This window comes from Monodelphis domestica, chromosome 4 (assembly GCF_027887165.1).
Source record: "Monodelphis domestica isolate mMonDom1 chromosome 4, mMonDom1.pri, whole genome shotgun sequence".
NCBI classification, from domain to species: Eukaryota; Metazoa; Chordata; class Mammalia; order Didelphimorphia; family Didelphidae; genus Monodelphis; species Monodelphis domestica.
This window is the reverse complement of record NC_077230.1, coordinates 91,713,588-91,740,999: the sequence shown is the minus strand read 5'-3', so window position 1 is coordinate 91,740,999 and position 27,412 is coordinate 91,713,588. Positions and strand designations below refer to the sequence as shown.

Here is a 27,412-nt window from a genome sequence, read left to right as displayed (position 1 = left end):
GTTTAATTAAAAAAAAAAAAGTTTTATTGATGCTTTTTATTTTTCTATCACAGTCACTTCCCGTTATTCATTATCTCCTTCCCCTAACATTTTTTTTAAGATGACACTTACTTTAGTCTGTATTGGTTCTAAGACAAAAGAGTGATAAGGGCTAGGCAATGGGGGTTAAGTGACTTGCCCAGGGTCACACAGCTAGGAAGTGTCTGAGGCCAGATTTGAACCCAGGACCTCCTGTCTCTAGGCCTGGCTCTCAATCCACTGAGCCACCCAGCTGCTCCCTTCCCCTAGTTTTGAATTCTCTTGAAACAAAGAAACAGCTAAGTGAGAACAAAGAATATAATGACCAGGTCTGACAGTATATATAATACTGTATCCAAGGAGTCCCACACCTCCCTCTTAAAGCTGGAAGGTATATTTCATTGTCAGTTTTTTGAAACCATTATTACCTTTTCAACCATTAGAATAGCTTCTTGTGAGTTTATTGAGTGTAAATCTTTAAATATTTATTTAGAAGATTGGTTTTGTGCATCTATTTTACCTAGAGATAATTAATAAATAATTTGTGTGACTTCATAATACTTTATGTTTATTGGAGAGGCATTTTTATCTTGATAAAAATTATTAATGAGTGCCTCATAGAGTTTGCTAGTGAGAATTACTTCTATCCATGCCTTTATTTCCTAAAATCCTGGAACCTGAAAATGTAAGAACCTAATATCCCTTTGATTTGTAATTTCACTTGGAAACCATTTCAGGAATGCTCCACATAAATCACTGGTTCTGTTTGCTTTGTACACATGTAGGGGCAGGCAGAGTTAAACTGCTTTGCTCTGTGGCCTGTGGTCCATTATATCACCTGAGAATAACAGTTATTTCCCAGTATTTTTATTTACTGGGTTGCACCATTTTTTGTTATTCACAGATGCCTGTTTTTGTGGTGTTTCTGAAAAGCTTAATTATTAAATTATCTTCCTAATGAGACTTGTTCAAATGTATTTGATGCTGTAATATGAAGAAATTTTTATTTTAGCATCTTAATTCTAGAAGGAAAGTAAACTGTTTGATTTTATACCCTGAAATATAATTGTAATTGAGTTAACAAATTATTTTTTCCAGGCAGACTCCAGGTTAAAAGCTCTTAATGCAACATTCAGAGTGAAAAACCCAGACAAGTAAGGTTTTGTTTTAATAACAATTACAATGTTGTTTTGAATGGTGCCTTTCAAAAACTATTAATTTTTTCATTTCTGAATGTATGCGCTTTATTTACCCAAGATTTTAATTAATACCTAAAGTCTGATAAGATATTGTTTAAGCCAGTTTAAATCTGCCATTGAGACTATAAGAGGTAAAATTTATGGTTGGTCTAAATATTTAAGAGTATGGTCGCCAAGAATTTAATTACTAAGTTCTAATGAATTACTCAAGTTAGAATGGCTTTTATGGTATTTTTATTTACAAATAGAGAGAAAGAAAGTAAGGAAAATGAGGGAGAGAGACAGAGAGAGAGATGCAGAGTGAGAGACAGAGAGAGAGATGCAGAGCAGAGAGAGAGAGAGAGAGAGAGAGAGAGACAGAGAGAGAGAGAGAGAGAGACAGAGATGCAGAGCAGAGAGATGCAGAGATGCTCTGGCCTGGTCTGAACCAGGCAGGGATTCAGAGGCTCCAGAAGAGGGGGGGGTGGGGAGGAGAGAGGATTAATTTAACAAGGCTTCCAACCACAAGTCCTCCACTAAAACAAGAGGCTACAGGCTAGTGCCTCCAGAAAAGCCAAGGAAAGGAGTCAGCTCTTTTCACTCACTACATGTCAGTCCAAAGGGAAGCAGCCTGAGGTCTCAAGCCCAAGCTACTCCAAGGCCAATTAAAATTAATGTACAATAATAAAAAATATTATATTTTGTAAGATTCATTAATGATCATTAGAAAGAAAGGAATAAAAAGGTTACAAAATAAAACCACGTGCCTATGGCTAATCAAGCTGTTCAAAAAGCCCACTTTCCACCACAGTCGCAACCCAGGAAGCAAAGAGGGCAAGACCAGGAACTCCCACTGAATTTATCCCTCAGTCTACAGGAAGTATGTAATGACAGGAAGTCAGTGGGCTCCTGGGAAATGCAATTTTTAGGGTAACAGATTTCCAATCACACAAAATTTGGACTTGATGATATTCACTTTAAGAGTATATTTATGATGGATAGAAAATCTTTTAGAAAACCAAACCACACTATCTCTTTAGAGTACACTTCAATAATGTTGAAGAGATTTTTAAAATAGTGAGCAAATAGCTTTCATTTCGTTTAAAATACTTTTCCTCATCTCCTGTTTTTCATCTAGATGGAATATATTTTTCCCTTCACAATGCACTGGGCCAGTTCTGTACTTGTTTACTGATCATAGATCTTGTGAAAACAGAACTGAAAAGTTGATAGGTGATAATATACTAGCACATATTGATTACATGTTGATTGTTTTATTGCATGAGAAAAGTACTTATTGATAATTTGTGAAATAATAGAAGTCATGTGTCAAGCACAACTTTGAGTTCAGCAATGGCCTTCTTTGGGATGGGGGATTAGAGACTCTTCAAATTTGGTTCTTTCCGGTCTTTGAATTGTGGCCAACTCCTGTTAGTAGATAGGTTTTTCATTTGACTGGGAGTCAGAAGTGCAGATACTAATCTTTGCACTGCCACCAAGGAAAAACAGCTGTTTTCTTCCAAAGTTTTCCTATCTGTAAAATGAGAGCATTGGAATTAGTTAACTTTTGGGGGAGGATAATACACTTTGTAAAGAGGTTTCTTTGAATTTTTATTGAAAACTGGCTGTTGTATCCAAAAATTGTATTACTATAGTATCTTATACCACCTCAGAGCCACCTTCATACCATGATGAAGTATATAAGAGAGAGAGAGTGTTTTCTCAATATACTTTTATATTACTCCTGTAGTAGGAGTGTTGGTTTGGGGATATAAGGACTTGGTTTCAAATCGGCTTTTTACCACCTATGTGATCTTGAACAAGTCATTTAATCTCTCAGAACCTCATTTTTCTCAACTGTAAAAAGAGAGCATTGAACTAGATGACCTGGGTGGTCATACATACAAGGAACTTCCTGTAATTTTTTTTGCTACTGTATTACTTATCTAAAACTTGTAGCATATATTCTATTCAACATTCTCTTATATTACCAGCTTACTGCTAAATATGTTTTTTCCTGTTTAAAAATAATAAAGAGGACACTCAACCAAATGGTCTCTGTAGTTCCTTCTAATCCAAGAGGTCTGAATTTGATCATTTTTCTATGTCAACTAAAAGAAATTATTTGTTTTTTTTTAATTAAAAAAAAAAACTTACCCTCTCAGAATCAATACTAATTATTGGTTTTAAGACAGAAGAGCTATCAGGGCTAGGCAGTTGGAATCAAGTGACTTGCCCAGGATTACACAGCTAGGAAGTATCTGTAGTGATATTTAAACCCAGGACCTCCTATCACCAGGCCTGGAAAGCTATCCACGAAGCAACCTAGGCGCCCCAAATTATTTATTTTGAATGTGTTCAATCTGAGAATGCTTTAGCCAGATGTGGGAGATAAAGCTATAATAGCTATTAGAATATCCCTAGCTAATACTTCAAGAAAAGTTAGTCTGTGGTTTGTGTAAGTTATTTCTTAGGAACTCAATTTTACATGTTCAGATAAGACTCTTCTACTTGATTTTGTATGATGCAGTTCTAGACATCTAAATATAAATCTCTAAATTTTCTGATTTTTAGTAATTAAGGGAATTGGTTTACATTTGAATATCTCTTTTTGAAGTTTTTTAGTTGACCTGATTGATATGATGTGAAAATGTGATCTGATAGATTAACTGCACTAATAAGTCTTATAGAAAATAGACTTTGTGGTTCTTAAAATCTAAGATGCATGATATGATTGCATAGTTTCTGCTCAATAACATTTTTATATATTTAAGAAACATTTCCTTCTAACTTAACCAGTTGGTTTTTTTTTTTACCCTTACTTTCTATCTTAGAATCAATACTAAGAATTGATTCTAAGGCAGAAGAATGGTTAAGGGCTAAGCAATTGGAGTTAAGTGACTTGCCCAGGGTCACACAGCTAGGAAGTATCTGAGGCCAGATTTGATCCCAGGATCTCCTGTCTCTAGGCCTGGATCTCAATCCACTGAGCCATCCAGCTGTCCCATTTAAGCAATTGTTTAAAATTATCTTTGACTATTTATTAAAATTCCTACGTAGAACCCAATATGAGAGTAAGTGGAATGAAGAAAAGGCATGTCTCTTTCTTCAGACTTAATGATCTTGTTGACATTTAGAATATTTGGAGGAAGAAGAAGCTTAATTTTGTCATGATAGGGCAGGAGGAATAGGATAATGGAAGTGGGAATGAACATGGTCCATACAGGGAGCAGCAAAGAAACAGAAGAGAGGTAACATTGAGGAATATGGTGGAAACTAAGGCCACCAAGCCGAGGCTTCCCTGGCAGCCTCTATGTCTCATGTACCAAAGAAAACTTTGGGTTTTCCCCAGAGATCACAAGGTTAGGGCCATAGGTTGCCCTCAGCTTCTTTTTCCTCTCATTAGTTTTGTTTTTATTTAAATATGGGAAATCTTAATTTAGAAACTGCATGCTTTAGGAAAAGTATAGTTATTATGACCACCTGAACAAATTTGATATTCTTTATTTTTCCCTTCCATAATATCCAAATTATATCTTTAACTTCAGTCTTTGGAAGGATGCTAGGTTCTTTGTTGATCACCACACTTCTATTTTTGGGTTCAGTATGAAACAATAGCTGAAATACTAGTTTAATAGTTTTGCTCTCCCTTGTATTATAGCAAGTCCCTGTTTTGTTCTTATTCCCTTAAATTCTTTTCTGCCTGAAAAATTTTCCTCAAGTCTTTGTCCTCAGCTTTCTAACCTTTATCTTTGGTCATTCTTGGTAGCTTTCATCAACTGATGTTTTCTCTTCTCTCATTCTCCAAAACAACTTCCTTCCTATACTTGCCTCCTTTCTGTTCAAGTTCTGTTCCTGGTTCCAGCCTATCTTTCCCAAGATTGTCTTCTCCTTTATATTACCTTTCTTAAAAATGCATTTACATTTCAATTATTTATACTCCTCATGCAAGAATATGCTCACATCTGTTGTAATCTGGGAATGAGTACTGTAACAATTACCGTATCAATTCCAAGCAGAGTATATAGAGACCTAATTTCGTCTATTATTTCAATTTCATTGAATACTGAGTGGGCTTCCCCATCTAAATCTCTAGGCATTGCTAGTCATTGATTGAGACAAACTATAAATGACTTAAAGGAAGAATCCAGGTCCTATTCTGTTTCTTAAATGCCTGTTACTAGTCTTTGCAACTTATAGATCTGCTGTTTTCTTTTAATTATGGCTCCTGTAGGAGTAATAAAAACTTTCTCCTCCTTCCTCACATTCATAAGCTACTGGTTCTGTTAATTTAAATTTATTAGAGACTAAATACTTAAATTCTATTGATAATTCCATAAGCAACTCTGATGTAACAACATTTCAGAATTTTGTCTCAGGAATTTTGTTAAAAGTATAGTGGATTCTTGGCCAGCCTTGGAGGGGAAGGAGTTCAGGCCAAGAAATATATCTAACCTGTTGTGATGAAGCCTTGAGAGGTGTAATCATGCCTTATTCCTGAAGTCAAGGCTCTTATTCATTAGCGGTAGAACGAGAGTGAGGTTTAAAGAACTTTTTGCCTCTTGATACTGAGCCTAAGTAAATAGGAAGGCATAACCAGTGAGAAACTTGGCAGCAGGCAAAAAAAAAAAAGTCTTTAGATTTCTCATACAGTTATTTGAAATATTCAGTTTTCCCTCTTCCATGTAGGATCCTGCATGGAAGTGAGATCAGCCTAATGATATGTTCCCTAATCAAAGCCAGCTACTCTTGTATGTCCATTGGCCCCTGAATTGATTCTCAAAAGGTTTATTGGCTGTAAAACAATATGTGGAAAAAAGGATGGGGCAAAAGAGGGAAGGTGAAGAAATACCAAGTGATTTTAGACTTCCTTTACCTTATGACATGTTATGCATTAATTAACATTGCTCATACTCTCAGTCCTACCCTCTTGCTATTGTCATATAATATATTCCATTGAAATTTTGAATAGTAAAGGAAATAAGTTATATTTCATATATAATACATTCATATATTTCATATATTCATATATAATAAATTATAGGAGATATATATATATATAAAATAGCCTTTTGTCACTACATATGTAGGGTATTAAGATGGGAAATGGAACTCTAGAGAGTCTAAAGGCACTTTTAAAAAATGTGTTTTTTGTTTAACCTCCTCTTATTTGCTTTCCCTGTTTGCCCCTTAGTATACAAGGTGTTCCAAAAATCTTAGGACCATTTAAATGGCCAATAGTGCCTGTCTTTTTAGAGAGAGGCTGCAATTGAAAAGAACATTGCCTTTGGTATTAGAACTGGATTTGTGTCCTAGCTTTAACACTTATTATGCATATAATCCCAGATAAATTATATCTCTTTGGTCATTTGTAAAATGAGGGGATTATACTAAATGATCTCTAAGGTCCAGAGAGGGAAGTAATTGAACAGTTTTATATAGGATTCGTTGTTAAATGACTAGGTTTAAAAAGTTCGTTTTCCTTATTTAATTCCAAGATGATTTTTGTGCAAAAAAAAAAAAACCAACCCCAAAACACAACCATCACAAAATAAAGATTTTAACATGATTAATTCTTAATTTTATTTTGAAAATGTCAAATTAAAGCATGAGCCTTGTTCTTTCAAAAATTTGTTAGTCATTTTCAATTGAGGAAAAATCTGCAGCTAACAGTGTTAAATAGAATCAGGTTCATAGTCAACAGCCATTAGATCATAGTACTTTCAGTTTGTGAATGCTTGTTTTTAAATATATACTGATAGACATATATGTATAACTCAGATCAAATTGCTTACCATCTCAGGGAGGCAGAGGGAAGGGAGGGATAAAGACAATTTGTATCTTGGAATCTCAGAAAATGTATGTTGAAAATTGTTATATGTAATTGGGAAAATAAAATATTTTTACACATATATGTACACACATATTTATATATAATGATATATTATCTGTGTCCTGTTCCCAGGAGATTTACTGAACTAAAACACTATGGTGATGAACTACAGTCTGTCATCTCACACCTTCTTCGAGTCAGAGCCGTAAGTTCCCCACATGCTTTTTGCCAGAGAATTTATAAGGCAGTACAATCATTTAATCACAATTAAGTGGTGGTAATGGTGGTGGTGGTAGGGTGATATGCATGTTCAGTAATTTAGAACTTTTTAAATTATTCCCAGTGCATTTTGTAAAAAATTAAATAAAAAAAACAAAAATATTTTCTAGACTATTTGAACGTGACTTCAGCTACATTCACCATCTAAAGTTTATAATTTGGTATATGTGTTTGTAATGATATAGTGTCAAATCTTTCATTTCATTGTGAGGATATAAATGATTGCTTTAAGGTCTACCTAATTTCTTTACTCTTTGAATTTTTTTAAAACCTTTTATTTATTGTGAGGTCTCTCCCACATCAGTGATAGATTTGTTGTAATGGAAGATATATAAAGTTTTCTAAGAAAATAAGTGCTAAGATTTCAGGGGTGATTCATACATGTCAACTCAGTTTGACTCTAATAATAGCCGAAAGCTTTTGGGTGAATGAATGAGCCTGGGAAATGATGTCTTGTTCACTTTCATCCCTTCAGAATCTCTAGTCTGAGAGGCTGGCCTTCATAAGAGGAAACTGTGATAGGTCCAGAGAAGTCTAGGATATCTAGGTCAACACTATATTCATTTGAATCCCTAGAGAAGTTTCCAAACTAGCCTAACCTTCTGGATGACCTGTATTTTCATGATATGAGCATAACCTCTTGTATTACATCTTCATCTCTTATTTTAGAGATAAGAAAGTAGGCCCAGAGAGGTTTATTGATGTTGATGATTATATTATTTTAGTTAAATTAAGTATTGGTACTAGAACCCAGAACTTCTGTTCCCAGTTAGATGTCATTTTTATTCTACTATTGTGCTACCTTTAACCATGGGTCTGATTTAATCCAGATGTGTACTCAAAGCTGGAACAGAACTGACTGAGCGTTAGGCCCTGAAGTAGGCAACAGCAAAGCAATGTCTCCCTAATTGCATTATTTTTTTATTTTTTAAACTGTTCTTTCTGTCTTAGAATCAATACTTAGCATCAGTTCCAAGGCAGAAGAGTGGTAAGGGTTAGGTAACTGGCATTAAGTAAATTGCCCAGGGTTACAGCTAGGAAGTTTCTAAGACCAAATTTGAACCCAGAGCCTCCCATCTCTAAACCTGGCTTTCCATCCACTGAGCCACCTATCTACCCCTAATTGCATTCTTATATGTATTCTTCTTCAGGAATAAGTTAGATTAGAGCCAGTTGTCAGGGTTCTCAGGTTCTATGTAGCATGACTTAATTAGAGAGTGGGTTCAATTCATAGCTAGATCTAGATTTAAGTATGGGCTAATATCTCCTAGCTGTATAACTATCATCAAAACACTTAATTCTCTGAGCTTCAGTTTTTCCATTTTTTCTTTGGGAAAATTTCTTTCTGTACCTACTTTACAGGGTTGTTGTGAGGAAAGTGTTTCATAGGTTTTAAAATGCTATATAAATGTAAGCTATTAGTGGAAAGAGCACTAACTTAGGCATCAGAGCACTTGAGTTCAAATTCTGCCCCTGCCTCTTATTACCTGTTTAATCTTAGACAAGTCACCTTACTACTTAGACCTCAGTTTCATTATCCATAAAATGACCTCTAAGGTCCTTTCCAGCTTCAAATCTATATGATCTGATGGTAAATTCAAAACTCTAATTTTAGGCTTTTCTGATGGCATAGGCTTTAGCAGTGATAATCAGTGTTAGAAGAAATTCATTATTAGAAATTCATTGTGGTAGAATAATGAGGAGTAATGCAAAAGAGTAGACATGGGCCTGAAATTGAACATTGTCCAGGACTGTATAAGACATTGCTACAGTTGACTTTCCTGAGGCTTTTCCCTCTTTAAGTGTGACCTGCCCACGTTTTCTTGACCACATTTCGACCTGGAACACGTATAGCTGATCTAAGTAGGGCATAAAAACCAGAGCAGGCACTGCATCCGTACTCAGAAAACAGTTAAATCTTGATAATTTTACTTCCTCTCTTTCTCTGACACAAAGACCTACTGCTGCCTTTTCCTGAGAGTCAAAGGATCCTGGTTCCTATAAAAGGTACAATTGCAGAGAATTCCAGAGTTGGCAGAGAAAAGGAAATGTCAGGCCCCAGTAAAGCTCCCCCATTAGTCTTCCAGATCCCCTTCCATTAAGCCAAATGACCAGGAGGATGAAATTCCTGGTTTGGGGTTCTGAATTGAATTGGACATTATAGAGTACCTTTTAACAGAATCACGAGATGAGAAGAAATCAGTGTGGGAGAGTGGCTGGGGCACTGGATTTGGTGAAGACCTAGATTTTATTTCCAGATTCCTGCTTATCACTTTGTAACCTTAGGCAAACCGCTCTGGGCCTTAGTTTCATCATTCTAAAATAAAAAAGGTTGAACTGGATGCATTCTAAGGTCCCTTTGATCCTGTGAGGAACCAAAACTTCCTTATGAAACAGGAATGGGTGGATGATTGGGTGGGTCAGGGATAGTGACATGCTTTGGGAGTTCTCTCTCTTTCTCTTTATTAAGGTCTGCTGGATGAATTGAGGAGAGAGCTAGATTATTATAAATGGAAAGAAGTGGTCTAATTGTAACTGACCCAGAAGTCCAGAGGAGTACATGGAATGTGAAGTTCAGGGCAACATCTCTATTTGTTCTGGGTCTTTTAAGGATACTTTTCTAAAAGGCGATGCAGGGACAAAGCCTGCCACTGAATACAACTGTAATAACAACACATGAAACACATAGAGAAAAAGGAGCTTTTTCTAAATTGTTTAACCAATACGAGACATTTGTCATTGAAAATCAAATGTTTTTGGAAATGTTGTTGATCTTCCTAATTTTAAACACATTTTCTAATTTTATTTTTATATGTGTGTATATTTATATGTGCACACACATATGTATATGTATTTCAAATATCTTGATTACATGAAACTGAAAAGCTTTTACACAAATAAAATGAGTGCATCTAAAATGAAAAAGGAAGTAATTTAACCTCACAGTGCTTTAAGTAACTTCCCTCTTTCATTCCTTCCTTCCTTCCGAGGCAGAAGAGCTTTGAGGGCTGGGCAGTGGGGGTTAAGTGACTTGCCCAGGGTCACACAGCTAAGAAGTGTCTGAGGTCATATTTGAACCCAGGACCTTCTATCCCTGGGCCTGTCTCTCAGTAGATTACTGAGCCACCCAGCTGCCCCTTAAGTAACTTTCTAAGACCACAAGTGAAAGACCTGCTGGCATGATCTCTAGATGGAATTTTCTCACTTAGAATTTTATATGATATTAAAATCTCAGATCCTAACCTTCTCTTTCCTACCTACCAAAAATGCTCTAAAGAAGCTGATGGAAAGGGAGATTGGCATTAATAAGATTTTGTGCAGATGAGTGGCAACAGAGAAGGGATGCACAGAGGAACTAAATGACTTACACTCTTCTTCCTTAAAGGAAGGTTGCCTCGTCTTTAATTAATTGTGATTTTTGTGACAATTGGATCAGTTGTGTCATGTACTGAAAACTTGATCATCTTGCCATAAAATATGTCAAAAAGAAGAAAATTGACATTATAATCCATGTCAACTAGGAAGATTTCATTTTCAGCATGTTTCATTAAGAGAAGCACTTTGTTGTGATAACCTGCTGTTACGGTGGTAGACTGTTAACAGATTATGCATCAAATTGAAATGTTTTAGGATTAATAATAATAACAACACGTATATAGCACTTACTATGTGCCAGGCATTATGCCAGATGTTTTAATTACAATTATCATCTCACTTGATCTTTACAACAACCTTGGCTGATAAAGTAATATTTTTATGCCCATTTCCTCATGCCCAGATAAGGAAACTGAGATTTTCTAGTAACTATCCTACTATGGCTCTTCAGTTTAAGCACACCTCCACCCCCACCCCCCGCCCTGCTCCACCCCAAGCAGTCCTCATTTTCCATTTTTCTCTCTGTTCTTGATTCTTGGACTTTTAAAAATCAGCTTTTAAGCCTTTACCCATCGAAGGATTTTTTACAAAGTTATGATATTGTTATATTTGCCCTTAGTTATCAGGTTGGCAGATGCTTGTTCTCAGCTGCCTGGTGGTCCTGGAGTTTATTCAGTGTCGTCTTATCACACAGGGTAACCCCGAGGCATATAAAACCAAGAGATGGAGGCGACACAGCATGTGATCAAGCAATTATGGCTTTCTCTATAAAATAGGTTTTATTAGAATAGTAACAGAGTAGTTTTTGAAGAGACAATACCTTTTGTCACACATTGTACCTTCCCACACTTTAAATTTCAGGCATCAGTCCCTGTTTAACCGTTATCTTTTCCTTAATAAGTCTCATCTGCTTGGAGTGTTTTAGTGACTCATTTCTATTTCATTCTACCTGATCAGGCTAATTTCACATTAACAACAAAGAAAAATGAAATTATTCTTGCCCTGAAGAAGCTTACAGTACAGTGGGGGGAAACTACATGTTTATATATAAAATAGTGTACCTAGTAGATTCAAAATAATTTTATTGGAAACAGCACCGGTAACTAGGGTAGAGGTGCATGAAGGAATCAGGAGACCGCTCATGTGGGTTCTCTTAGGAGTTTAAAATGCAGGGGGCAGCTGGGTAGCTCAGTGGATTGAGAGTCAGGCCTAGAGATGGGATGTCCTAGGCTCAAATCTGGCCTCAGACTCTTCCCAGCTGTGTGACCCTGGGCGAGTCACTTAACCCCCATTGCCTAGCCCATACCACTCTTTTGCCTTGGAGCCAATACACAGTATTGATTCAAAGGTGGAAATTAAAGATGAAAAAAAAAGAATTTAAAATACTCACTCTAAGTCTCAAAAACATTTACTTGCACTTTTACTTTAACCAGGACTAACTCCTGTGATCTGTAGGATTTATTCTTATTCAAATGCAGCTGTGTGAGATTTCCTTTTAGAGTCTGAAAAGAAAAGCCTACAATTAAAAAAAAAAAACCCATCCTAAAACTAGGCTTCTTAACTTGGGATCCATAAGCTTGTTGTTGGGGTAGTTTTTTTATATTTTCATAAACACATTTCAGTATAATTGATTTTCTTTGTAAATCTATATATTTTATTCATTTAAAAGCCATATTCCCAGGGACAGCTGGGTGGCTCAGTGGATTGAGAGCCAGATCTAGAGATGGGAAGTCCTGGGCTCAAATCTGACCTCAGATACTTCCTAGCTGTGTGACCCTGGACAAGTCACTTAACCCCTGTTGCTTAGCCCTTACCACTCTTCTGCCTTGGAACCAATACACAGTATTGATTCAAAGACGGAAGGTAGGGGTTTAAAAAAATAAATAAAAATAAAAGCCATATTCCCAGAAAAGCATCAGAGAAATCCATGATACAAAAAAGATTAAGAATACCCTACCCTAAAGTTTAGTAACAAGAGTCTTACCAGTTATGGGTTTACTTTGGCAATTAGGCTTCCCTGGTATTCCATTCTGGAGCTCCTCCTTCTGTTTTTCCTTGTCCTGTGTCAGCTTTGCTATAACAGGTCTATAGTAGTTTTTTTCTTTGAATTTCAACTTTTGTTGACTGAGACATTTTTATCTCATTGACACTCATAGACATATAATTGTTTAGAATTTTGAAAAAGTCTTTTTTATCCAGTGTCTTTCTATAGGATATGACCTAATCAGTGAGTCAGATATGGCCTACTCCTTAGTCTCACGGAGATCCTTTCTCCAGTTCCCCTTTTCTTCTATGACAACTGGGAGCTCCCATATCTTATGCCTCTGCTACCAAGGAGTATTGCGTGAGAAAAGAAAGTGGATGCCCCCTTTACTTTACCTTCCCTGGTTATCTCAAATTTGTCCTCTGCAGATAAAATCTGCACAAAGCATGAATTCTTTTTTGCCATTTAGCCTGGAGATTAGTCACATTCAGGGGATGTTCCTAAATGTTTATTGCTCCAGATAGCCTGTCCTGAGAGAAGGAACAAACCTTACAACCTGAGAAAGAGCATCTCTACGCCTCTCCTTGTGTATGCCACAGAAGAGTGTGATTAAGCCTAAAATAGCAACATTTCTTTAAACCTGTGCTTGTGTTTCCTGGAGCCTATGCATTCATTACCTTTCATGGCTGGAGTTGTTTTTCCTTATTCTGATCATCTTTATCAATATGAATTGAAAGTTAGTTTTCTTCCTTGCTCATGTTATGGTTAGGATCAGAAACTGGAGTTAGCCTGTTAGGCTTTACAAGAAGTGGAATATGTGCCCTTCCCTCTTTGGGTTAGACTGCAAAGACCTGGTGGGCTTAAATTTTCTTCTTGAATTCTGAATTCCATGGTAGACATATGCTAGCTGTAAGGGTTAATAGTTTTAAAGATCACAGTTAATGGTAAATAATGTGTTTTAATACAAATTTACATTGGGCATTTCTTTTGTAGGCAAGTGTGGGGATGTTGAACCTAAGATTTCAATTCCTTATTGCTTATTTCAACTCTCTTTTCCCTTTTCTCTTGTCTGTATTATTTTGGGACAGAATTCTAGGTCTTAGGGCCATTGGGAGATAGTCTAGGAATAAGAAAGGCATGGGCTGATAGGTAAGATCTAGGAATCTGGGACAGGTTGGATTTTTTGAGGTGGCAAAGAAAGCCAACATTCCCCAAAACTTGGGTCCAGAAACTAAAGGCAAGAACTTTGGAAAGTTCCAAGTGGAATGAGGATTGAACTCTAGCCTAAGATGAATTTGAAAACTTTTTAATAGATCTCACTTAACTAGTTTCTACCATCTCATGCAACTGGTGGCCTCAGATATTTAAAGGACTCGTAGGAAGCAGTTTGGTGGTAGTAAATGGAGTGCTGGGCCTGGAATCAGGAAGACAGGAATACAGCCTCAGATATTAGTTGTGTGACCCTAGGCAAGTCATTTCACTCCGTTTTTCAGTTTCTTCATCTATAAAAAAATGAGCCAGAGAAGGAAAAGGTGAACCATTCTAGTATCTTTACTAAGAAAACCCCAAAAAGGTGTCATGAAGAGTTGGACAGAATTGAAACGAGTAAATAACAAATCTTCTTCAAGTAGCAGCTTTGCTATCAGAGAATTTTTGTAGGGTGATTTGGGAGGCAAATTTTCCTGTTTTATTAATAACATCAGGGACATGATGCATCCTTAGGATTTAGAAGGGCTTCCAAGAAGCAGTCAGACACCTATGGTTTGTGTGACCATTGCTGGACTCTCTAGTTCTACCTTCAAATATGGGACATTTGGGAAATTTTAGTGAGACTTAAGTAGTCAAAACAACAAATAATATAATACTAGCATGAATTTTTAATTTAATGTCTGTGGTATAAAGAATTATTCTGAGTTTTTACATTATTTTTAGAATATAAATTTTAAAATTTTTACTTTTGGTTTTCAAATGCTAAATTTACTTGAGGGATTGGAAAATTTTTATCTTCTGATAAAAATAATTTGGTAGAAAACTGAATATAAGATAAACTCCATCTAAATCAGCTTCTATAAACATTTATTTTAGAGAGTGGCAGACCGACTCTATGGTGTCTATAAAGTTCATGGGAATTATGGAAGAGTTTTCAGGTAAGCATTAGCATTCTAAAGTATTCCTCACGTTTCTAGTCAGTTTGCCTCATAAATGGAAAATGATATATCTTTGTAAATTTGTGATGCCGTAGTGAAAAAAAAGCAACCCCAAAACCCAAAACATTAAAAGTACGAGTCCAAAGAGGCTGGTCTTATTTCTGGTTCTATCATTTGTCATCTGACCTAGGGCAAGTCATTCAGCTCGACCTCAGTGTCATTTGTAAAATGAAAGTAATGTTTATATTATCACTTCACAGGTGTCTTTTTTAAGGTTTAGTGAAAAAATATATATATATGTTATAAAAAAATTAACTTGCTTGGCATTTCTTTATGGCACAGTAGTATTCCATCACAGTCATATGCCACAACTTATTAGCTATTCCCCAATTGATGGGCATCCCCTCAATTTCCAGTTATTTGCCACAAAAAAGAGAGCTGTTATAAATATTTTAGAACACTTAGGCTCTTTTCCTTTGTCCCTGATCACATTAAGAAACAAACCTAATAGTATTACAAGATCAAAGGGTGTACAGTTTCGTAACTCTGAATTCCAGATTACTCTCCAAAATGGCTGCATCTTTCACATTTCTAACTAACTATATATTGATGTCCCAATTTTTCCAATTCCCTTCATCATCTGTCATTCTGCCAAATTCTTGTCATACTGATAGGTTTGAGATGATATCTCAGAGTTGTTTTGCCCTGCATTTCTCTAACCAATAATGATGTAGAGAATTTTTTCATATAGATATGTTTATATTTTGAACATCTATCAATTGGGGAATGGCTTATATTCTTACAAATATAACAAAGTTCTCTATATGCTATAGATACGAGACCTCTATCTGATAAGTTGTGTATAAATTCCGCCCTCCCTCCCAATTTTCTGCTTGCCTTCTAATCTTGGCTACATTGGTTTTATTTGTAGAAACCCTTTTTAATTTAATGTAATCAAAATTTTCCATTTTACATCCCACAATGCTCTCTTATCTCTTGTTTAGTATTATTTTATTCATAAATATGATTGGTAATATGTTCCCTATTCTTCTAATTTGCTTATGGTTTTTCTTGTTATGTTAAAAACCAACACCGGTTCCTTTTAAAAAGCATTTGAAAGTGTAGATATAAATGGATTTTTTCTTAGACTGATAAGCACATACCTAAAATCATTAGCAAACATTATCTGTAACAGAGATGAATTAGAAATCTTCCCTGTAAGATCAGGAGTGAAATAAAGATGACCATTATCACCAATATAATTTAATATTGGATTAGAAATGCTAGCAATACCAATAAGAGAAGAAAAAGAAGGAATTGAAATGGGCAAAGAGATAATAAAATGATTTCTTTTCATAGATGATATGATGGTGTATATAGCAAATCATAGCAATTCAAATACAAAATTAGTTGAAACTATCAATAATTTAAACAAAGAAACAGGATATAAAATAAGCCCGTATAAATCATCGACATTTCTATATATCACCAACAAAGTCCCACAAGAAGAGACAGTAAGAGATAATCCATATAAAATAACCATAGACAGAATAAAATACCTGGGAGTATATATGCTAAGGCAAAGCCAAAAACTACATGAACATAATTATAAAACATTTTTTGGACAAATAGTCAGCTGTAAATAATTAGAGAATATTAATTGTTCATGGGTATGCAGAACCAATGTAATTAAAAGGTCAAACATATCCAAGCTCATCTGCTTATTCAAAGCCATTCCAATTAAATTATCAAAAAATTATTTTATTGAATTAGAAAAAGTAATAATATTCATTTGGAAGAATAAAAGATCAAGAATATCAGAGGACTTAATGAAAAAATGTAAGAGAAGGAGTTCTAGTAGTACCAGATTTTAACCTGTAAAGCTGTAATTCTCAAAACTATCTAGTACTGGCTAAGAAATAGAAAAGTAGATTAGTGGCACAAAACAGATATGCAACAAACAGTAGTAAAAGATTATTATAACCTTGGATTTAAATAAAAGAAAAGATTCAAACTTTAGAGATAAGAATTCACTATTTGGTAAGAATTATTGGGAAAACTAGAAAGCAGTCTGATAGAGACTAGGTATAGACTGTCATCTCACACCATTTACCAAGATAAGATCAAAATGGATACATGCCCTAGATATAAAGTGAATTTTCTTTTTTAAAAAATTTTTGTTAGATGGATAAGCTCTTGTCTCTAGACATTTAAGAGTATCAACTTATTGTGTATTACTTTTTAAAAAACATGTTACAAGCATGTTTTTGGTTAAATTTAGGTATATTTCAGAGCAATATCTAGATTGTTGTTAATAAGTGTAGTGAAGAATTGGATGATTTTTATAGTGAATGATATAAATAATGGACATTGCTATGAGTAGATGAAAATGTACCCTTCCAAAGATTAATGTTATTTTAGTTATTTTAATTTAAAAATTACAGTTTGAAGTTATAATATATTGAATAATATTCTTGATTTCTTCAATTAATTTCTGTAGCACTTCAAGCAGTTATTAGAAATTAGACTTGTAATTTTAAATTGTATTCTGAAAAAAATCACAATCACATTTGCTATTTATCTTTATCTTGTTTCCCAGTGAACCTATTTTTAACTAATTTTCATATCAACAGAATAAAGTAGCCTAAACACATTTTTGTGGCAAATAATTCACCAATAATATTCTTATGAATGAATTGGAAAACTAAACAGAATGTATTTGGGTTTTTAGCAGGTTCAGTGTTGCTTAATATTTGAAATTTGCCTTTATTAAGGACCTCTCACTTGGGATAGATGTTATCCAAGATTATACTGACAGGAGAGCCATTCTTATATAGTCTTGGTACCAATGTTCACAAAAAAATGGATAGAAATAAAGTTTTACCACAATAAAACATTTATTGAAATCAACAAAATGTCTAGCACAAATTTCTCAGGCAAGCTGATATTAGGATGAGACAGTTTGTGGACGTGCCTTAATGGGAAAAGGATAGGAATTTATATTTGATCCTAGAGATAATTGGCAACCAAATCCATTGAGTGAAGGAGTGATCTAGTCAGACCTAGACTTTAGGAAAGACATTTTGGCTAGTTTGTAGAGGAGAAAAACTTGAGGAAGGGAGACCAAATTTTCAATGGGAAATTAGATATCTGAAGTTTTGATAATTCTACAGATTTTAATTTCTAGAAAAATTTTGGTGTTACTTTGGGCTAGGGAATTGATTACTGAATTCAAAAATTTAAATTTGTAAACCTGGCAGCTAGGTTTGCAGGTAGGGCAGTAGTGCAGTGGATATGATCCAGGTCCTAGAGTCAGCAGGACCTGAGTTCAAATTCGGCCTCAGATACTTACTACTCAGACACTAGCTATGTGATCCTGGGCAAATCATTTTACCCTAATTGCTTCAATTTACTCATCTATAAAATGAGCTGTAGATGGAAATGACAAACCATTCCAGTGTCTTTAACAAGAAAACACCAAATGGGGTCATGAAGAATCAGGCACAAGTAATCAACAACCCAAAAAAACCCCAAACAATTGAAAACCTAAAACCAAACCTGATTGGTTACAAAAAAAAAAAGGAGAAAATAAAACGAAAAGTTTAACTACAAAGTTTAGCATTAATGATTTCTTCATACCCTGCCTTCTAGAATTTTATATTTTTTCCCCAGGATTTTCCCAGGTGGATTTATAACAAATTCTTGTTCATTAATGGTAATCACAGATATCTTTATTATCTGTTTCATTGAAGAAATATTTTACCCCTTCGGGGTTAGAATAGAATCAGACACCTCACACCTAGCAGACTGGCTGATATAAGAGCAAAGAAAGGTAATGAATGGAGGAGGGGATGTGGCAAAGTTGGGACACTAATGCATTGCTGGTGGAGTTGTGAATTGATCCAACCATTCTGGAGGGCAATTTGGAGCTATGCCCAAAGGGCGCTAAAAGACTGTTTGCCCTTTGATCCAGCCATAGCACTGCCGGGTTTGTACCCCAAAGAGAGAATAAGGAAAAAGACTTGTACAAGAATATTCATAGCTGCGCTCTTTGTGGTGGCAAAAAATTGGAAAATGAAGGGCTGCCTTTCAATTGGGGAATGACTGAACAAATTATGGTATCTGTTGGTGATGGAATACTATTGTGCTAAAAGGAATAATAAAGTGGAGGAATTCCATGGAGACTGGAACAACCTCCAGGAAGTGATGCAGAGAGAAAGGAGCAGAACCAAGAAAACATTGTACAAAGAGATTGAGACACTGTGGCACAATTGATTGTAATGGACATCTCTACTTGTAGTAATGCAATGATCCAGGACAATTCTGAGGGCCTTATGAGAAAGCCCAAGTCCAGTGAAAGAACTGTGAGAGCAGAAACAGAAGAAAAAACATTTCCTTGATCACACAGTTTGATGGGGATATGATTGGGGACGTAGACTCTAAATGACCACTCTATTTGCAAATATTAATAATATGGAAATAGGTCTTGATCGATGACACATGTAAAACCTGGTTGAATTGATCATTGGCTACAGGAGTGGGGGGAAGAATACGAATCATGTAACCATGGAAAAATGTTCTTAATTTAATAAATAAAAATTTTAAAAGAGGTAATCAGTGATGTGAGACCAGAGAGAAACTAGGGAAGAAAAGAATAGAATCAGAAATGGAAGAAATTTTTAAATTAAGCAAAATTTGCCTTCTCTCCACCACCTTGAAAAAGGAAAAAAAAACACCAACCCTGCTATTATAAATATGAAAAGTCAAATGAAACATTGATGAATTGGTTATGTGTATTTCAGTCTGTATTTTTTTTCCTTGTCTTTGAAGTCTTTGGAGTATATTCCTAGCAGATTTATTGGACCATTTTACAACTTCATCAACAATATATTAATGCACCCATTTAATGAAAAGTTTTAAAGTGTAATTGATTGGGATTTATCACTCAAACTTAGCCTGGCATTTTGCCTGAGTGTTAAAAATTTTTTTTATTTAGATATATGCTGTATATCTGTATATATTATCTTTAAATGTTATCTGGAAATAAGTAGTATGAAATAATAGCCTGTTAACTTTCTACATTCTTAATTTATGTAACATAATTTCATTTGTTTTTTCTTAGTGAATGGAGTGCCATAGAAAAAGAAATGGGAGACGGTCTACAGAGTGCAGGACATCATATGGATGTGTAAGTCCCAAATGAATGTAGGATAACTTGATACAAAGTTTTCAGTGTGTCATAATATTTCTTTTGAAGACAAACAATTTGAATGCATTTCAACAAATGTTTATCGTATTGTGTATATTGTATGTATGGTGTTCAATAGTTTCCTTCTACATTAAGCATATATAGATGTTTGTTATTGGATCTTAGAATGTTTGTTAGAGGAGGAAAAAACTTTAGAGACCATCTACTTTGGCAGCTTTATTTTACAGATGAAGAAAATTGAGTCTCAGAGAGAGCCAATCACTTATCCATAGTAAAACATCTAGTTAGTGGCAAAGTCAAGACTAGAACTCAGGCCTTATGACTCCCAATCATTGCTCTTTCTACTATGCCATTCTCATTGTTATTGTTTGTTAGTCATTTCAGCCACTCCCCATTTGATGAATATCCCCTTGATTTCCAATTCTTTGCTACCACAAAAACAGTTGCTATGAATATTTTTGTACATATAGATCATTTTTCATTTCTTTGATCTCTTTGGGATACAGACACAATAATGGAATTGCCAGATCAAAAGGTATGCACAGTTTTTATGGCCCTTCAGGGCTAGTTCCCAACTGTTCTTCATAAACCAGTTCACTGCTCCACCAACAGTTCCTTAATATACCCATTTTCCCCTCACCACCTCCAGCATTTGTTATTTCAGGTAGGTGTGAGGAGGTATCCCAGAATTATTTTACTTTGTCTTTAATTGGTAGCGAATAAAAAGATTTTGATTTCTTCTTAAAATGACCTGCTTATATCTTTTGGCCATTTGTCAGTTAGGGAGTGGCTCTTATTTTTATAAATTTGACTCTACTTAGTATATATTTGAGAAATGAGGCCTCGATTAGAGAAAGTTGCTGTAAAATTTTTTGATATCACTTCATTGTGTGAAGAACCTTTTAGCAAAATAGTTTCACATATTATCCCTTTTAATTAGGTCTTTTTTTTTTACTTTTACTTTGTCTGATCATGATTGCTACCCCTGTCTTTTTTTATTCAGCTGATACATACTAGATTCTGTTCCAGGCTTTTATTTTCACACTCGGTCTTTCTATTTGAAGTATCTCTTAAGAATAATATTCTGCTTTTTTTTCTGATTTCTAATCCGTGTGCTATCTGCTTCCATTTTATGGGTCAGCTTATCTCATTCATAGTTATGATTACTAATTGTATAATTCCCTCCATTCCATTTTCTTCCTCTCTCTCTTTTTTTCCTGTCCCTCCTCAAAAGTCTATTTTGTTTCTAAATACTGCTTTTCTTAATCTGTCCTTCCTTTTATCATTCCCCTTCTGTTTCTTTTATTGCTTTTTTCTTCTATTGCCTGATTGAGTGATGTATTTCTATATACAACTAACTCTGTGTGTTTGTGTATGTGTATCCCTCCTTTATTGAACCAGGTCCAATAAGAGTGAGATTCAACCATTACCTGCCACAACTCCCATTCTTACCCCCTCCATTTTCTCCTCCATTGTAAAAGCTCTTCCTTGTACTCCTCTTTTATGTGAGAAAAATTTCCCTTTCTCTGTCCTTCCAATACATTCCTCTTTCTCACTCCTTTGTTTTTTTGGAGATCACTCTAACATGTGATAAAGTTCTTAAGAATTTACATGTATCATCTTCCTATGAATGATTATAAACTGTTTAATTTATTGAGACCCTTATAATACTCTTTCAAGTTTAACCTTTTATGCTTCTCTTGAGTATTTTGCTTGAATGTCAAAATTTCTTATTCAGTCCTGACCTTTTCATCAGGAATGCTTGAAAGTCCTATTTCATTAAATATCCATTCCCCCCCTCCCCCCGCCCCCAAGGATTATACTGTTTTGCTAGGTAGGGTATTATTGGTTGTAATCATAGCTCCTTTGCCTTTTGAAATACCATGTTCCATGCCTTCTGCTTCTTTCACATGGAAACTGCTAAATCTCTTATGATCCTGACTGTGGCTCCACAATATTTGCATTTTTTCTTTCTGACTTTTTTGAACTATTTTCCCTTTGACCTGGGAACTCTAGAATTTAACTGTAATATTCCTGGGAGTTTTCAGTTTGGGAGCTCTTTTAGGAGCTAATCAGGGGATTCTATCCATTTCTATTTTACCCTCAAGATCTAAGATATTGGGGCAGTTTACCTTGATAATTTCTTGAAACATAAAATCTAGGCTCTTTCTTGGGCATGGCTTTCAGGCAGAATAATAATTCTTAAATTATTTCTCTCAATCTGTTTTTCAGATCTGTTTTTTCTAGTGAGATATTTTACATTTTCTTGTATTTATTTTTACTTTGTTTTGTTTCTTGATGTCTTGTGAAGTCATTAGTTTCCACTTGCCCTATTCTAATTTTTAAGGAATTATTTTATTTATTTTTTAAAAATTTATGTAATTAATTACATTAGAATATTTTCCCATGATTCATGCTTTTAATTCATGCTTTTACATGATTCATGCTTTTTCCCTCCCCTCCTCCCTCTCCCCTCCCAGAGCCAATGAGCAGTTCCACTGGATTTTACATGTATCATTGTTCAAAACCTATTTCCATATTATTAATATTTGCAATAGAATGATCATCAAGAGTCAACATCCACAATCATATCTCCCCATTGAACCATGTGATCAATCATGTTTTTCTTCTGCATTTCTACTCCCACAGTTCTTTCTCTGGATGTGGATAGTGTTCTTTCTCATAAGTCCTTTAGAATTGTTCTGGATCATTGCATTGCTGCTAGTAGAGAAGTTCATTACGTTTGATTGTACCACAGTGTATCAGTCTCTGTGTACAATGTTTTCCTGGTTCTGCTCCTCTCATTCTGCATGACTTCCTGGAGGTCGTTCCAGTTCCCATAGAATTCCTCCAGTTTACTATTCCTTTGAGCACAATAGTATTTCATCACCAACAGATACCACAATTTGTTCAGCCATTCCCCAATTGAAGGGCATCCCCTCATTTTCCAGGTTTTTGGCACCACAAAGAGTGGGGCTATATTTTTGTACATATATTTTTCCCTATTATCTCTTTGGGGTACAAACCCAGCAGTGGTATGGCTGGATCAAAGGGCAGGCAGCCTTTTAAAGCCCTTTGGGCATAGTATGGAATTTTCTTAAGTGAGCTTTTGTACTTCTTTTTCCATTTGACCAATTCTTTTTATTTTTATTTTTAAATAAGGAATTCTTTTGTATTTTTGTACCTCCTTTTCTATTTGGCCTAATATGCTTTTAAAGGAGTTCTTCAGTGAATTTTTGTGCCTCTTACTATTAAGCCAATTGTATTTTTAAGATGTTATTTTCTATAGTATTTTTTGTATTTCTTTTACTAAGCTGTTAATTCTCTTTTCATAACTTTTTTTGTATGACTCTCATTTCTTTTCCTAATTTTCCTTCTACTTTTCTTTTCTTTTTCTTTAACTCTTCCAGGGATTCTTGCTGGCCTTGGGTCCAATTAGCATTTTTCATTTGAGGCTTTTTTCACATTCTTGTTTTCTGGGGTTTTGTCTTAATCTTCCTTGTCACCTTGATCGCTTTTTATGGTTAAATTCATTTTTTGTTGTTTACTTACTCCCCCACCCTCCACCCCTTTTGACTTTGACTTTTATTTTCATATTAAAGTTGGCTCTGCCCACTTTAGGGTGGAGAAACACTATTCCAAGCTTCAGGCTTTTTCATGTTTCTGTTTTTAAAGCTAGTTCTGAGTGTCTGTAAGTTTTTGATGCTTCCAAAGTGGTGTGATTATGGGAGAGGTGTCATTATTGCTCTTCTGGTCTGCACTCTGGTCTTTACCCAGACAAGGCCCCTTGCTCCTCCATAAGCGTAAGCCCATGTGTTCTTTTTGTCTTAGAACTGTGACCAGGGGCCTTGCTCTCTTGTGACAGATCCCCAACACTCCTCTCTGTTCTAGAACTGTTATCCAGAACAATGTATGGACAATAGAGTTGCCAAGGAGTGCTAGCTATAGCCAGTGCCAGCAAAAGGTCCCCTGTAATCTCTTTTTGACCGGTTGCCCAAGCTTTTTACTGTTTCTGGACTGAAAGTCCTGAAGCTACTGCTGCAGCTGATCTTGCCCCTGCCAAATGTGTGTGGGCTTTGAAAAGGCCTCCAACTTGGTGTTAGAAACTTCTGCCAACCTTCTAAATTTGCTTAGGCTGGAAAACTCTCTCACCCTGATGTTCTGTTGTTTCTGCCACTCTGAATTTTATTTGAGGCATTATTTAAAGTTGTTTGGAAGCACATGTGAAGAGAGTTCAGCTGGGTTGCCTCTAATCCACCCTTTTGGCACCACCTTCTCCTCCAAAGGTACTTGAGTGCTTTTTAATTTTTACCTAACACTTAAACTCCCAAGGATCTTTCTGACCTTGGTTTTTTAAAATATGCATTTTTAAGTAATGGGGGAATTTACTGAAAACTTTTGTAGCTCGGTTTCTTTGAAAATGTTAGGCAACATGTAGGGTTTCCATGGTGGTGGTGGTATTTGGCAGTACACTTAATTCTGTACTGGTTCTGTAAAGGAGTCTGTGATCAATTACTCATCTTATAAATGTACTTCAAATGCACATTTGTCTATAGAAAACAATTTCTGGACATCTGTAACATCTGATGCAATCTCTGAGTCTTCTGAGTTGGAAGAATTTCCTTAGGTATCTATAAAGAAATTCTAACCACAATTTTGGATTCTTTGTTGAATCATTAAGTATGGTTGCAGGGAACAGATAGATTAAAATGTTATCAGTGTAGTCCTGCTTTGTCCCATTGGGGGTAGAAAATACAAAAGATAAGAGTACCATCTTCTGAATTGCTTACCTTGGCAGCCTTTCAGATGTGACCTGCCAAATTCTTCATTTATTTCTTTTAATTTTCTTCGCCCATAATAATCTCCCTTACCCACATTCATTGTAGCTTGGGGACTTCTGTGTCACCTTGGGTATGTAATGAAAACATTACATCTCAAAAATATTAGAGGAATTGGGTCATAAATAGAGGGAAAATGATGAATTTGTGAAAAGCAGGACCAACTTAGGAAAACCCAATGGGGGCTGGGGAAGATGGGTAGCATACCCAGGAAAGGCAAAAGGAACTCTCTTCTTTGCCTCCCTCTCCTTCCTTATTCCATTAGGAATTGATTCTTTGCCCCAGAACTCAAGAAGAAAAAAGTCCATATGTTGAAACTTTGACACCTGATAAACTGCAAACAATTAAAAACTGAGAAATACAAGGAGATTCAGAGGGAATTAGGGGGGTAAAGCATTACATTCAACACTTAAGGGAAAAAATAGGGTGAAATATTCAAATAATGAGTAGAAATGGCTAAAATCACTGAATAAGATCACACAAAAGTGAATTTGTAGGTGGAAAGGATATTAGGGATCATCTAGTCTAATTCCCCTCCCCCAGTTTTTTGGTATAGTTGAGGAGTCTGAGGCCCAGAATGACTTGTCCAAGCTGGGATTCAAAGTTCTGATTTCAAATCTAGTGCTTTATTATATCTTGTTACCTCCAGACTGTATTTTTATAAACAAGTCTGTGTTTGCTCCATTATTACTCTTAGTGGATTTTACACACTTGGATAGAATCTCTTCTTTGATTTCTTCTATTTAGTTTGAGTTTTTAAAATGTTAATCTTGTCTAATGTAGTAGTACCTTCTATCCCTCTATTATTTCATTAGTGCTTCTCTTGATGTTCTTTAGTTTTGTTCTCTATTTCTTGAAATGGAATCGCCATAATTAAACACAGCACTCTGGAAATGGATATACCATAGCTTTGTGCAGGAGCATAAAAATCAGGTTTTTTTCCAGTACCTTGGGACTTAAATCTTTAGAGTGCAGTCTCATGTAACTCCAGTGTCCTTTTCCTGGAACACAACTGATACATCGGAGCATATTATGGGAAATTTTCCTTTTTTTTACCCGAAGTGCATTCATTATTTTGGCATTGTCCATACTAAAATTTATTTGTAACTTTTTAGGTTACTCACAAAGAATCAAAAGATATTCTTTTGAGTTTGACATTTCACCTAGAAGAATTAATGTGACATATACTCTTAGAACTTTCATGGTGTGTACTCTTTCAGCTAATTTATAATATTAAATAACACCAACCTTAGCAACTGGTTTATATGTCTTTTTCCTAAGAAATGCTGGTTTATTCCTTTGCTCTCTCTAAGCCCTGTCTAGTGCTATCAATTTGGTTGTTGCTCAGAACTTTTTTGTTAACATTGACTTGAGAGCAGCTAAGTATTAGTTTTGTGGACGGAGAACCAAACCTTGAGATGAGAGGTTAAAATCTGGCCTCAAACTCTTCCTAGCACTGTGACCCTGGGCAAGTCATTTGACCCCCATTGCCTAGCCCTTACTAATCTTCTGCCTTGGAACCAATACTTAATATTGATTCCAAGACAGAAGATAAGAGTTTAAAAAAAAAACCACAAAACTTTGACAGCATCCACAGTCATAATTTTTTTAAAGCTAGACAGAGCTTTTATTATTATTAACAATATCTTCCAAGAATTTGATTATATATAGAAGAAAGTTCCTCCACATAAACACTGCAAATTCCTGACCTGTAATGTCATTATATGTGTCTGTGTCTGTCTATTGTATATGCTTTATAAAATGTATATTTTACAGAGTGTCCCAAAAGTTTTGGTATAAACTTGCATTTAAGTTTGAGATTATACCAAGACATTTGGGACAACCCATATTTAAAATAACCCATGAACTTTATACTTGTAAATTGTCTTTTTGGGGCAACTTGTCTCCTACTCTATTTAGCAGAACCTGGCAGATAAAAAGTAAATTATGATTTTGTTTTTTATTTTTTAGCCATTCAGAAAGTGTTTATTTGGTGCCTACTTTTCTCCAGCTCTGTGCTAGGCACTCTAATGGATACAAGAAATAAAAATAACATGGTTTCTATTCTTGACAGATACATTTAAGTCTAGGAGATAAGACTTACACATATGAAGTGATTACTGTACAATTAATTAATTATAAGATAGCTCATCAATTTGGTGCTAAATTGTATGGTGAAAATCTTAAGAGATCAGTGAAGTCACAGAACAGTCAGAGAAAGCTTCATGAAGGAAAGAGGCCTTAAGAGTGGAGCCTCTCAAGGGCCTTGAAGTACAGATAAGATTTCGATAAACAGTGGAGAGTTCATCCTAAAAAAGAGGAATAGCATGAGCAGAGACAAAATTCTTGGTGTTGTATGTAATGAGAATGATTTTGTCAGAGGAGAGACAAGCTGTCAATCAATAAGCATTTACTATATGCTGAGCACTATGCTATGTGCTAGAAAATAGTAGATTATATTTTCACAAATTGTCTCCTTGTATAGAATGTGATAGTTTTAATTCTAATACTTTGTTAAGCGGGATAATCATTTGCCAATATTGCTAAAATG

At 35.2% G+C, this 27,412-nt stretch overlaps 1 protein-coding gene across 2 annotated transcripts in view; it reads left to right on the top strand.

The window, feature by feature from the left end:
• Positions 1 to 27,412, top strand: part of SNX4 (sorting nexin 4) — a 96,345-nt gene that overhangs the window by 46,910 nt on the left and 22,023 nt on the right. For both annotated transcript variants that reach the window (XM_007493830.3, XM_007493831.3), the window contains exons 6-9: positions 1,117 to 1,172; positions 7,162 to 7,234; positions 14,753 to 14,814; positions 19,937 to 20,002. In XM_007493830.3, coding sequence (XP_007493892.2) covers positions 1,117 to 1,172; positions 7,162 to 7,234; positions 14,753 to 14,814; positions 19,937 to 20,002 — 257 coding nt within the window. The remainder of the gene's footprint in view (positions 1 to 1,116; positions 1,173 to 7,161; positions 7,235 to 14,752; positions 14,815 to 19,936; positions 20,003 to 27,412) is intronic.